Genomic DNA, 12,840 nt, shown 5'->3' with positions numbered 1-12,840 from the left:
TTATTTTCTACCTCCGTGACTTTACCGAAAGACGCAAAGAGTGTGGACCCACGTGACATCAAGGCTGTCCTAGTATAGGCAAGGCCTCAGGGTGTACCGGGCCTTTCACAACAACAGCCGCAGCAACAGCAACAACGGTTCTCTTGAGAAAATGCTTTAAAAAAGTCAACGTAGCTTACCTTGACACTCGCGAACTTTAATGATTAAAATAATTAAAACAAAACTAAACACTCACACGCACATGGGCGCGCGGCGTTCAGCGTGTAGGGCATTAAAAATGGTAGCGACCTCCCGCGATCTGATTGGTCGCCGCGTGCCAAAGTGGGGAGGGGGGCAGGGCCAGCGATCCGATTGGTCGAGAGGCAAACCTGGGCACGTCTCCGGCGATGGTGCGCAGCGATTGGTCAAAGGTTATCCTATGCTAATTTTGGTATGCTAATTAATTTTAATCTGTGTGTGGGATGAGATCATCTCGGGAGCACGTGGACTCGTGATGAGCACGCCGTGATGAGTAATTTGACAAACAACAAGATCTATAAAAGGGCCCTCCGCTGACACTGCGGGGGTGTGGATTCCACTGCCTGCCTGCCCGCCTGCCTACCTGCCCGCCCGCCTGCCTGCCTGCCTACCCGCCTGCCTGCCTGCCCCACCTGCCTGCCTGCCTGCCTACCCGCCTGCCTGCCTGCCCCACCTGCCTGCCCTGCCTTCCTGCCTGCCTGCCAGCCTACCTACCTGCCTGCCAGGCTGTGTACCTGCCTGTGCACCTGCCAGGTGAGACTGCCGACGACGGGGAAACTCGTCCACGGCCCGTGGAGCACGTCCCAAAGTGTCGCACCGTTTGCAATCGGCGTCTATTTAATTCGGAATGGCGCCACATTGCGGGCGAGTTTTTTTCGTCTTCACGCGAAAGGATTTCGCTCCTTAGCCGCTTCGCCCGAAGGGAGCGAGCGAGTGGTCAAACTTCCGGCCTTAAAAATATAAATCTAACGAACGTAGGTGGGGTCAATTCTTGACCCGATTTCAGTTCCCTCGCTCACGGCCAACGCCAGTGACGATTATCTGAACCGGTCCTGGGCCTCCCCTAGGTATACTCGGCCTCAAATGCGCACACCTGGTGCGATGGGTAGACCTCGCCACAGGGGAGACAAAGGCGGCCGAGCGTGGCGCCACTACTCGCTAACGGCACTTGCCTCGATGGTCTAAGGCTTGCACGGGGGACCTTTGTCTTTGTGTGTGTGTGCAAGTGTTTCACGGTGGGGAGCATGAAACTCCCCGGCCCATCGCGCTCTTCAGACGATACCGGGGAGTCTCATCATCCTCACATGCCCTCACCCCCCTCCACCAGCAGCCACGCTCCATTGAGACTACCGTAGTTTCAAGCATGTCACCCGCAGAAATTCAGATAGCCCGCACCTCCATATACCCCGCATGCATTCATAGATTTAACGTCGTTACCGCAGCTTTATTCCATCGTACTAATACGAAGTTTACATTTGTAATACATTCCACTGTCAATTGTTAACATTAAAATCATAACGTGCACAAAGACGACAAACTAACCGCAAACGAGTGAACTTTAAACGGTAAACAAGTAACAAAAGTAAATATCCAATAAATAAGTAACACATAACTGGTAGATAAGCAAGTACAGTTATTTGTGATAGCCACGTCGCTTGTGAACAAAAACATCTCTAGCTCTGTGGGCCTTGCCTGGTAAGAACTCTAAAGTTTATATTCTTGGTTCTTTCGGTAAAGTCACCACGTAGAAGGGAAACAATAAAATAATACAAATATAAAACAATAAAATTCTCACGACATTTCGACTGCAACACAAGAAGCAATCATTACCAAGAATGTGAATCCCTGCAGTCACGAAAGCTTGAAATCAAACTCTAAAGTTTTTATCTTTAGAGGGTGATATCTGAAGCACGCCTGTTTCACCTCCCCACGTTTATGAACAAGCACTGACCAGCGTGGTGAAGTATGGTCAAACAACCTCTGACTGACGCAACATGGGGGAGGGAGGCCTTCATCCGTTGTGTGTGCTGCTCACTCTGCAAGTCGATGTTCTTACAAAGCGCCCTCTTTAAAAAGGACATTAACTGTACTGTGTATTAACCTAATCGCATTTTGTTTATTATTAACAACGCTCACGAACGGTGCTGGATGGCATCTGGTTATACGTTTACAAATGTGAACGCGGTGAAATGTAACCATATATTAGTGTCGGTAAGACATGTGCTGAAACATTGAGATATTTAATTAAAAAAATGTAAAAAATATTCATGTTAACGTATTTTGCATGTGCCTGCCTTTATAAATACTAATTTGACTTGACATAGAATTTCTTCAAAAGTCGTTCTGTTCTATGAAAATCCAATGCTATCGAGAAAATGTAATTTTAATAAAATAAATGCGACAAAGATGTGTGTGTGTGGGGTATCATCTTACAAGGTTATATTTGGCAATCGGATGTTTCACTCTATTAACAATGATTTAACAATATTCTGCACAGAGTTATTACATTATATATAAACACATTATCATGCCGTAATAGACTAAAGCGCAGCCCCAACGATGACTACATTGCATTTTATTAAAACTCCTCTCAAATGTGACTTTATATACGAATGCGTTGAACGTACTTGATCGTCATCGTTGTGTTTGATGAAACAATTAAAATTACGATCACGTGGTCATTTACCTACAAGCATCTTGGCAACACTAATCCGGGGGGGGGGGGGGGGGGTGGGATATATTCAATGTAATGGACCTGGAAACACTGCTTTCAATCTGAGTAAAGTGCAATCGCTTTGCACCAAGGGCTCCTTCATGCACTGTCGAGGCTTGCAAGGCGTGTGCTCGTGTGTGCTCGCCTACCACTTACGGGGTTTGAGAATTAATTGGCCACCAATAAAGGAAATCATCTTTCCCACCCTCACCCCTGGCTGAGAATGAGACGCCTCTGGATGAGCAGTTTGGACACAAACAAAAAACATCATCCAGTATGAAACGGGCAAGACATTTGAATAAAATCCCACAAATGTAATCGGAGGAGTCCAAAAATGTTTTACCATCCAGGAGAAAAGCCCCAGAGCTAAGAAAAAATGTTCAATGACTTGGGCAGCAGACAACATCACAGCATTCCACAATTACAGATTTAAAAAAACAACAACACTCATGTTGCACACTCATATGATGCAGAATTGCAGTGATGGGTCACTTGCAAAATGCGTCCTCATCCCTGCCGTCGCAATCTGAGCGAGCGTTTTGGAACCTCACAGATACAAAAAATAAATGTTACTTTTCCATTTTACATCGCAAAGATTGAGACACCGCAGGGGATTTACCGACTGACTGCACGCAGCCCTCTCGTTGACCCTTACCTCTGTGACCTTTAAACGGGTCACTCCTCTTCCTCCTCCTCCCTCTTCCGTTCATTCTTCCGCATGCCTTCTGACACCAACCCCTCCCAAACCCCATCTCAGACTCTCTCGCAAATCCCACAAGCAGATGAAACGGCAGCAGCAGCACAGCCATGCAGACCGTTTGGGATTTGCAGGGTTAAGACAGATTGTTTGAGAACTGAGAGGTTTTTTTTGAAGCCCCCCACCTGGTATATAACACATTGTCAATGTGTGTATAACACTTTCTGTGTGTGTATATATATAACACTTTGTGTGTGTGTGTATATAACACTTTGTGTGTGTATAACACTTTGTGTGTGTGTATATAACACTTTGTGTGTGTGTATAACACTTTGTCTGTGTGTGTATAACACTTTGTGTGTGTATAACACTTTGTGTGTGTAACATTGTGTGTAACACTTTGTGTGTGTAACATTGGGTATAACACTTTGTCTGTGTGTGTATAACACTTTGTCTGTGTGTGTAACACATTGCCGGTGTTGCAGGCAGGAGGGGTCTCTACCCGACTGGATACATTCACTGCACGACGTGGTTATGAGGTTGGTCGGCTGCAGAGCCCACCAGAGTGATGGCAGTCGAGTTGGTCACGATCACGGTGGCTAGGAGATGTTAACTCCCTCGCCTGGTACGTAAGCGGTCGTGGGTTCGATCATCTCCCAGCCACCGTGGTGATGATGATGATGAGCGAGACGTGAAAACTCAAAACATACGGCAGCGGGCATCGTCAGGGTCTAACCCACGACCTCTTGCGTACCAGGCGAGGGAGTTAACATCGTCACCACCGGGCCGCTTCTCTTCTGCGCAGCGCCGCTGACCACGAGGATTGCGATGGGTCCCCTGCGACGTGTGGGCTGGTTCCCGCTGGGGCTCTGCGCCTTGGCACAGCTGTGGGCAGTCGCCAGCGCCTCTTTGTGGTGACCGCAAGCCGCCGCCACCGCTGCTGTCTTCGTCCTCACTGCTGCGATGAGAGCTCACAAGTTTCGACGTCGATTTGAGCAACCTTCTTACCTTGCCTCTATTTTGCACACCCCATACGGTTGTTGTACGGGATTTTTTTTTTTATCGTGTGCGTGTATATACATCACATATACAGTATCTAGCGCGGTATATTGGGGCACCATGGCGGCTAGGAGATGTTGACGACCTCGGCTGTTATGCAGGAGGTCGTGGGTTCAATCGCGACCTTGACACATGCCGTATATTTGGAGTTGCTATGTTTTCCCCGTGGTCGTCTTAAGAATTTTTATTCCGGGGTCCTCCGATTATTCCCTCCACATTTAGAAGCACGCGTTGAGAGTGTTTGCCTACTGCTGTAAGTGTCAGCGTGATGATCGCCAGGTCGCCGCTGAGGAAAGAGCCACTTGGCTCGGCCGGGGTCTTGCGCGCTAAAAGACAATCGCTTGTTTCCCATCCTGCGCCCATGTAGCATCCTCCTCCGCCGTGCGGCACGCACACGCACAGTCGGAGACGATGCAGTCGCAGGAGGCACCGTCTCTTATTTCCGTTACACCAACTCCGGCCTCTCTCTCGACCACGCTGCCGTACAGCCGCGGCCCAGACACGACCCTGAACCGCGTTGCGTCGACCGAGACGACCAACCGCTGTCCGGCCGCACAATTACCGGTGAAGGCGACAATGAGAAGAAGAGTCCATTCCCAGTACCGGCAGCCCGGAGCGCTCTCACCGCTGCTTTTATATTGCCCCTTGCCCCGCCCTGGCCCCGTCCCTGGCCTCACCTCCCTTCTCAAACCAACCAGAGGGTTCCAGGGGCCTCCCTCCCTGTGAGGTCTTCCATGACCCTTGCCCCGGTTCCTCCGCCCTGCCGGCACGCAGCGGCCGTGTGTAGACTCTCGACGGCGTGAGTGCACTCGCTGTCCACAGCAGTTGCCGCCGCTGGACAGCGGTCGGCGCTGTGTCACTACACAACTTCAGAGAAGAATAACTCGTGTGTGTGTGTGTGTGTACATCGCGTAATATTCAAATTTACAAACCTGTAGAAATTCCACAGATATTTGCTCTATTTAACTTTTTATCATGTAGCACTTTTTCAGGAGAGGCCTGGCTATCGCACTTTATAGCTCAAGCAAGTGGCCGATATCATCATCACGTGGTGATTTATAGCAGCAGCCAAATCACTCCAAACGCGTAGAGACATTGATTCTAAAACCAGAGGGACCTGGAGATAAATCCACGCAACCACGGGGAGAGACATGCAAACTCAAAACGTACATGCAGCAGCAGGCATTTTTTAAGGGGTTGGGATCGAACCCACAACTGCCTGCGTACCAGGCGAGGTAGTCAACATCCCCCGTCCACCGTGACTTCCGCCCCCATCTCTCTGCAGGTCGCTCGCACTGTGGGCCCCCAACTTTGACCCCTCCGAGTATCGGCCGCTGTGCATTTGGGTGCCGGGGCTGTCCCCCGCACAGCGCAGAATATGCCTGCGGCACCAGGACCACATGGCGCACGTGGCCGAGGGCGTCCACCTGGCGCTGTCCGAGTGCCGGCACCAGTTCCAGGGCAAACGGTGGAACTGCACCGTGCCTGGCGCGGAGGACACGCTGGACCCCGTGGCCAAGTCGGGTGAGGGGTCAGAGCGAGCCCGCCACATCCACTCGCACTTAAGGTCTCCGACCGGTTCCCCGAGACACGCACACAGAAGCTTTTTTGGGGGGGGAAAGGGGGGGGGGGAAAGGGGGGGGTCGCCCACCTCCCTCCCCTACGCAACTCTGCTTCGGAGTTCCCGCGTTCCTCCTCCAGGGGTTTCCCCCTCCCCTACGCGACTCTGCTTCGCAGAGTTCCCGTCCTCGGGCAGCGGGAGATGTCCACGGGCGGCCCAAGCGGCCGCCCCGTTAACCCGATGACAACCGCCTTCGCTCTGGGCCAGTGCCAGGCTGCGGCTCGCTCGCTTCACTGCTCTTGACGCTCCTGGCACGCCTCTTGGGGGTCCCGGACGTCCCACCGGCCCTGGTTCGCTCCCCAGGTCGGCCGCTATAAACGCAGCAATCGTAATACCCGTCACCTGATCGTTTCCCTGTCCCGAGATCTATTCCACGGAGTTGGAGACGGTGTTCGGCTCCTACCCGCGGCGACGATCCCCCTGGTCCCCACTCGTGTTGGTCCTTGAGGGTGGGAGCTCTCCCCAGCCGCTCGTGCTGCTGCCGCTTCTGAGCTGCACGCCCCCACGCCGCCGATTCGGGGGCTCTCCTTTCGCAGGGCCGCGGTGCCCATTGTTCGGTCCCCGGGCAAATCCCGTGAGAGGGGTCTGTCTCTAAATAGGCGACGTTTTCCCTACCACCTGCTTGGCGTGTTCTCCCCCAAAACCCCTTCCCACACCGGCCTGGCCGCATTGTCTCCAGCTGACGGGGCGGGCTTCACGCACGACGCCCCCCCGGGAGTCTCCCCAGGCTCGCGCGAGGCCGCGTTCGTCTCCGCCGTCACCGCCGCCGGAGTGGCCCACGCGGTGGCGCGCGCCTGCCGCCAGGGGGCCCTGCAGGGCGGTTGCTCCTGGGTCGTTCCCCACGCCATGAAGCTACCGCCGGGTGCTCGGCGGGGCGGCTCCGGAGACGACGTCGAATACGGATACCAATTCGCCAAGTGGTTCGTGGATGCGGGCGATCGCAATCGTGGCAGAGGGCAAGGAGGGGAGTCTTTGGCATTGAATTTGCACAACAACGAGGCCGGCCGGCTGGTGAGTGGGTGAACGGGTGGGTTGTGCATGTGTATGTATTGTCATTAAAAAAACAAATGTAATGGAAAAAAGTTATTTTTTGCGATCAATGCAAATTAGGTTCGGCTTCGTCGGCTCGGGTTGTATTACCAATCGTGATTGATGCAATGATTCTCGCTTTAACTTTCACCGGTTATATTCTTGGTTCTTTCGGTGAAGTCACGTAGAAGGGAAACAATAAAATAATAAAAAATAAAAATATGAACATTAAAATTCTCACGACGTTTCGACTGCAACACAAACAATCATCATCAAAATTTGAAGAAAAAAAACACAACTTTTTCCAAATTTTCTTGCTGTGGTTTTCACACCTGATGATTGCTTGTGTTGCAGTCGAAACGTCGTGAGAATTTTATTGGTTATATATTTATTAATTATTTTATTGTTTCCCTTCGTGACTTTACCGAAAGAACCAAGAATATGAATCCTTGCAATCACGAAAGCTTTAAATCAAAATTTTACCGGTTTATGTTTCAAGTACAATAACGTCTGGTCGCAGGATACAGTTCTTACATTTAAGATTATTGTTATGCATGAATCTTGATTTGAAGCTTTCGCGACTGCAGGAATCCACACCCCTTTGGGTTCTTTCGGTAAAGTCATCACGGAGGTAGAAAAAAATAAAACGTCCACGCCGTTTTGATCGCAACACCACAAAGCGGTCGTCTTTAGGGCGAAAAAACATAACCCAGCAGTTGAACTGCTGGAGCAGCGAGAGAGCCGTTACACACAGCAAGAGGTGATGTTTGTGGCGAAGGGCACGCTGGGTCTGAGCTGGAAAGGAATTCCATCCCCGGACGCAGGCACAGGTGCCGTCGTGACGTCACCGCCACTTGTTAGCGAACGGCGGTTGGTAGTGGCGATTATGATGGTGGCGGTGAGTGTGGTGGTGGTGGTGGTGGTGACGATGATGACGGTGCTAGTGGTGGTGCTGCAGGCGGTGTACAATCTGGCGTACATGGGCTGCAAGTGCCACGAGTTATTTGGCACCTGCATGCTGAAAATCTGCTGGCAGCAGCTCGCCGACTTTCGCAGCGTTGGGAACTTTCTGAAGGTGAGCTCACGGCTGCAGGTGATGAGACTGCACCCAGAGGAGGTGAGTGTGGGGTGGGAGTGACGAGGATGAAGCCTTCTAGATTTGAAGTTTCATGACCGCAAGGATCTTTCGGTAAAGTCACGGAGGTAAAGAAAATAAAAAATACAAATATTTAAAAAATCACGACGTTTCGATTGCAACACAAGCAATCGTCATCAGGTGTGACAACCACAGCAAGAAATTTTACTGAAGTGGGAAAGAAGCCGGAGTCAAGGGGTTTATACTGGGCATGGTGGGGGTGGGGGAACCATCACGTTACCATACATAGCAGGCGTTACCAAAAAGATTTCCAAAATCTTAAAAACAAGCACAAGATCCAGGTCCGATTCAGTACAGTACACAATCCCTGATCTAATCCCATCTGTGAAGGATGTCATTCCTGACATGCAATACCCTGGAGTTTACAAACTGAGTTGCATTTGTTTCGATTGTTACATTGGGGAAACGAAATGTCATGTCTCAGACCGTATCCGCGAGATTTGAAACACGGCTCGAACTAACTTTTCCGCCGTGGCTTATCACTGCTACAACGCCGTGGGCTCCCATGATATTGTTTTCTCCGAGACCAAAGTGCTCTGCAAGCCGTCTGGCTACCATCAAAGATTTGTTCATGAAGCCATCCAGATATACAAACACAGACATAACTTCAACCCAGAGGACAGATACAAACTGAGCAATCATTAAAATGTGTTATTAACCAAGTAAAATTGAACAGTTCATAGTTGTTCCCTCTTATTTACCGGATGCTAGTTTATTTTACAGAGTTAATTACATCGTCAGCGCTTGGCAGTGCGGCTATTTTGTTGCGAGTGCCACCATCCGTGTTGGCGGCAATCGTTGTAGATGCGTGGCTCTCTCCCCACTGGCCCCTCCTCCCGCACCTACAGCCACGCCCACTCCCCCCCCACCATGGCCAGTATAAACCCCTTGACTCCGGTTTCTCTCCCACTTCAGTAAAATGTTCTTGCTGTGGTTGTCACACCTGATGATAATTCCTTGTGTTGCAATCGAAACGTCGTGATTACATTTTTTATATTTTATTTTCTTTACCTACGTGACTTTACCGAAAGAACCAAGAGTGAGGATGAATCCATAGGAGGGTTACAGACGGGGGGTGGGGGAGGGGGGGGAGGGGGGGTCCCTCACAGCTAAGGGAGCTCCCCGCATTCACTCAACAACCACCACATCCCCTGATGACGACGATGATGGTTGCTGCAGGAAAAGTACGACAAAAGTTCCGCCGTGCAGCTGGTGAGCCACAACGGTGGGGGTGGTGCCGGAGGCGCCAACGGCAGCAGGGGCGGCGCCGCCCGCTGGCCCCGCCGGCGTCTGGAGGCGGTGAACGAGCGGTTGACGGCGCCCACGGTGAGCGACCTGGTTCACGTGAACGCCAGCCCGGAGTATTGCGAGCGCGACGAGACTGACGGCGTCCCCGGCACGGTGGGGCCGCAGTGCAGCGTCACCTCGGAGGGGGCCACCGAGGGACGCTGTGTCACGTGCTGTGACAGAGGATACGACACCTCTCAAGGTGCGCATCTCACCCCACCCACCCCCCCCTCCCCTCCCCGAAAATAAACTAAAACTATTCATTAAAAAGCGGCAACTATTTCATATTACACAAAATCCGTGATCTAATCCCATCTGTGAAGGATGTCATTCCTGACCTGCAATACCCTGGAGTCTACAAACGAAGTTGCACATTTGGTGATTGTTACGTTGGGTAAACGAAACGTCATGTCTCTGACCAGATCCGCGAGCACAAGGCAGATCTGAAACGCTCCAAACATACAGCAGCGGTCATTGTCAGAGTTGGGATTGAACCCACGACCCCTGCATATCAGGCGAGATAGTTAACATCTACTAGCCACCGTGATGATGATGAGACGCAGACTCCAAATATGCAGCAGCAGGGGCCGGCATCGAACCCACAACCTCTGCTGTCTCTCTCTCTACATGTGTGTCACATTTCAGTGAAAGGACATTTTCTGAATTTTTCTAATCTGGTATCGAGCAAAAATGTACAACTCAAACGTAGCAGCATTTATCGTTGAAATTACGGACGGCCGAAACACGGAATTGGGAGCCCGCGATCTGAAACGGAGTCAGCCATTTTGATTCCGCTCAGCCACTCGGCTTTCCACAAATAAACCACGGTAAAAAAAAATGATCTCGTCCAGGAGCATGAACCGTTGGAACAAACTCCGGTCATCTTGGTAGCAGCGGCTTTTTGGCTCGGCCATCGAACAAAGGCGGTGGTCACTGCATCATTGCGCAGCGCTCTCGGATGTGCTTCTGCGGCCGTCTGGAATGCTCTTCCGATATTAGAAGGCGCTTAGATTTAAAGCTCTTCTTTAGAAGCACTTTTAGTGTTTGCCCTTCCCCCGCACCTCCTGAGCATGGTTAGCTACGTACGGTGTGAAGAAGTTCAGCATGCACACTATACACTGCAATGCACGACTACACTATACATCACACACTATACACTATGCTGCATGCTACACTATACAACTATACACCACTCTACACTATTCTACACTACTGTAATGTCCCTCGGAAAACTTGCCTTTGTTCTTTTTTTTATTAGGGCGCATCGTGCAGATAACATACTTTCATATCCTATGGTACTTCGCTATGACCAGCATATACAGCGCTTGGGCTAGGATAGAAACAAAAACTTGGGCTAGGATAGAAACAAAAACTTGGGCTAGGATAGAAACAAAAACTTGGGCTAGGACAGAAACAAAAACTTGGGCTAGGATAGAAACAAAAACTTGGGCTAGGATAGAAACAAAAACTTGGGCTAGGACAGAAACAAAAACCTGGGCTAGGATAGAAACAAAAACTTGGGCTAGGATAGAAAAAAAAACCTGGGCTAGGAGAGAAACAAAAACTTGGGCTAGGATAGAAACAAAAACTTGGGCTAGGATAGAAACAAAAACTTGGGCTAGGATAGAAACAAAAACTTGGGCTAGGATAGAAACAAAAACTTGGGCTAGGATAGAAACAAAAACTTGGGCTAGGACAGCCACCCAAGCAACGCCGGCACGGAGACGGCGGCGTCAACGGCGATCGCAAAATTGCGATCAAAAAAATCTCGCGGTCAAAATGACGACGGTTCTCGCGTTCGTTTCGCACCCTCGCCCCGTGCTGTTCCCCCCCCCCCCCCCCCCCCCCCCCAGTCACGGTGGAGAAGCAATGCGGATGCAAGGAACAACTCCACTGGAACGTCGATTGCGAGCTGTGCCCATGGACCGATCAATTCTTGTGCAAGTAGCCTCAAACCGCAGCCTAGGGGTGGCCTCGGCTGAAATCGGACTCCATCTGGTTTCAGCCCCGGGTCCTGCGGGTGTTTGGTGACCCCCACGAAGTTTGTTTGGGGCACCACGGCATCCAGCATGCCCATCGCTACGAGCCACGTTACACTATACATTACACTACTACAAACGCTACACTTTGATACGCTACACTTCACTGTCCTACTATACACTTGCCAACATCCGCACGTGGTGAATTTCCACAATGCAGAAGCACCGTTGTTTTTGACCGTCACCACTTGAATGCGGTTAGTGACTAAGTGGCCTTGTTGTTCCTTTTAACTCCGTTCTTGTTAACGCCGCGTTTTGCCAAATGTTAGAAACATTCACTCGGCACACTGAGGATTCACAGTGCGGTTCGGTGACCCCTACAAAGTTGTTTAGGGAGCCGCCCCTGCAGCATCCGTCATACCCTTCACTGAGCAGCGTTGCACTGTATACACTTCACGCTACACTTGTAGACAACCTTGCCTATAAAAGTAATTTTCTGTGTGTCTATCTGTGTGTGTGTGTGGACGTCGGGGATGCGTTCCTGAGTATCGAAATGGCGTTATACCGAAGCGATTGATAGTGTGATGGTGGTGGTGGTGGTGGTAGTGGTAGTAGTAGGTGGTGGTGGTGGTAGTGGTGGTAGTAGTAAGTGGTGATGGTGGTAGTAGGTGGTGGTGGAGGCGAAGGGGCTGAGAGGCGATGGATAACGAGAGAGGACGAACGGTGATGCTGTCAGCGACGTGAGTGTGGGGGTTGAGGCGACGCAAATCGGGTGGCGATGTTAATAAAGTGACGACCTAATTTGCGAAGCGACGTTAAATCAGAGTATCACTGTAATTTCTGTGCGTTTTGGATCTCGATTAAGTCGGCTGTAGTGTTCATGATGGCGTATAGTGGTGCACTAGTTCTGCATCGATTGCAAATGATAACCAAGGGGGGGGGAGGGAGTGGGCGTACTCATGGATCCCGTAACGCTCTCCAGCAATGCCTTATCCCACTGGAACAGTTTCATTATTGATAAACTAGAATCGCGCAACATTCGCGAGTTTCCCCTCCATCTGTCCATACGCGCAGGGGCGGAGCCAGGATTTTTACTTTGGTGGGTTGCTGACTTCAACATTCTGAGATATCCAGTTTATGTTTTCCAATGGGCGCCACAAATGTATGAAACACATTTTATTGGATTTGAACGCGGAGTTTATTAATAGGTCGGAGCCGCTGACGTGGCTAATAAGTTCGATAAGTTCGAATGGCTGCCGCTCAAGCAGCCTGCAGGGCAGC

At 50.7% G+C, this 12,840-nt stretch overlaps 1 protein-coding gene across 2 annotated transcripts; it reads left to right on the top strand.

Moving 5' to 3' along the window:
• The first annotated feature begins 472 nt into the window (after positions 1 to 472).
• Positions 473 to 12,066, top strand: LOC142910209 (protein Wnt-5b-like). Of its 2 annotated transcripts, XM_076059899.1 has the most exons (7): positions 473 to 771; positions 4,234 to 4,342; positions 5,773 to 6,011; positions 6,788 to 7,119; positions 8,096 to 8,212; positions 9,473 to 9,782; positions 11,434 to 12,066. In XM_076059899.1, the coding sequence occupies exons 2-7, from the start codon at positions 4,257 to 4,259 to the stop codon at positions 11,526 to 11,528; spliced, it is 1,179 nt and encodes a 392-aa protein (XP_075916014.1). In that variant the 5' UTR covers positions 473 to 771; positions 4,234 to 4,256; the 3' UTR covers positions 11,529 to 12,066. The 2 variants fall into 2 exon arrangements, with proteins under 2 accessions (XP_075916014.1, XP_075916016.1); XM_076059901.1 differs by lacking the exon at positions 8,096 to 8,212.
• Positions 12,067 to 12,840: the final 774 nt, after the last annotated feature.

The sequence above is a fragment of the Petromyzon marinus genome, unplaced genomic scaffold (assembly GCF_048934315.1).
Source record: "Petromyzon marinus isolate PM22_M1 ecotype Great Lakes invasive population unplaced genomic scaffold, UKy_Petmar_22M1.pri1.0 PM_G_Scaffold_14, whole genome shotgun sequence".
NCBI classification, from domain to species: domain Eukaryota; kingdom Metazoa; phylum Chordata; class Hyperoartia; order Petromyzontiformes; family Petromyzontidae; genus Petromyzon; species Petromyzon marinus.
This window is presented reverse-complemented; position numbering and strand designations above follow the sequence as displayed.

What these genes read in the sequence shown, in the direction of transcription:
- LOC142910209 (XM_076059899.1), top strand. Translation starts at nt 4,257, where the DNA reads ATGGGTCCCCTGCGACGTGTGGGCTGGTTCCCGCTGGGGCTCTGCGCC. An exon ending in GGACCCCGTGGCCAAGTCGG is followed by an intron (nt 6,012 to 6,787) that starts GTGAGGGGTCAG and finishes CATTGTCTCCAG; the next exon opens with CTGACGGGGCGGGCTTCACG. An exon ending in AGGATACGACACCTCTCAAG is followed by an intron (nt 9,783 to 11,433) that starts GTGCGCATCTCA and finishes CCCCCCCCCCAG; the next exon opens with TCACGGTGGAGAAGCAATGC.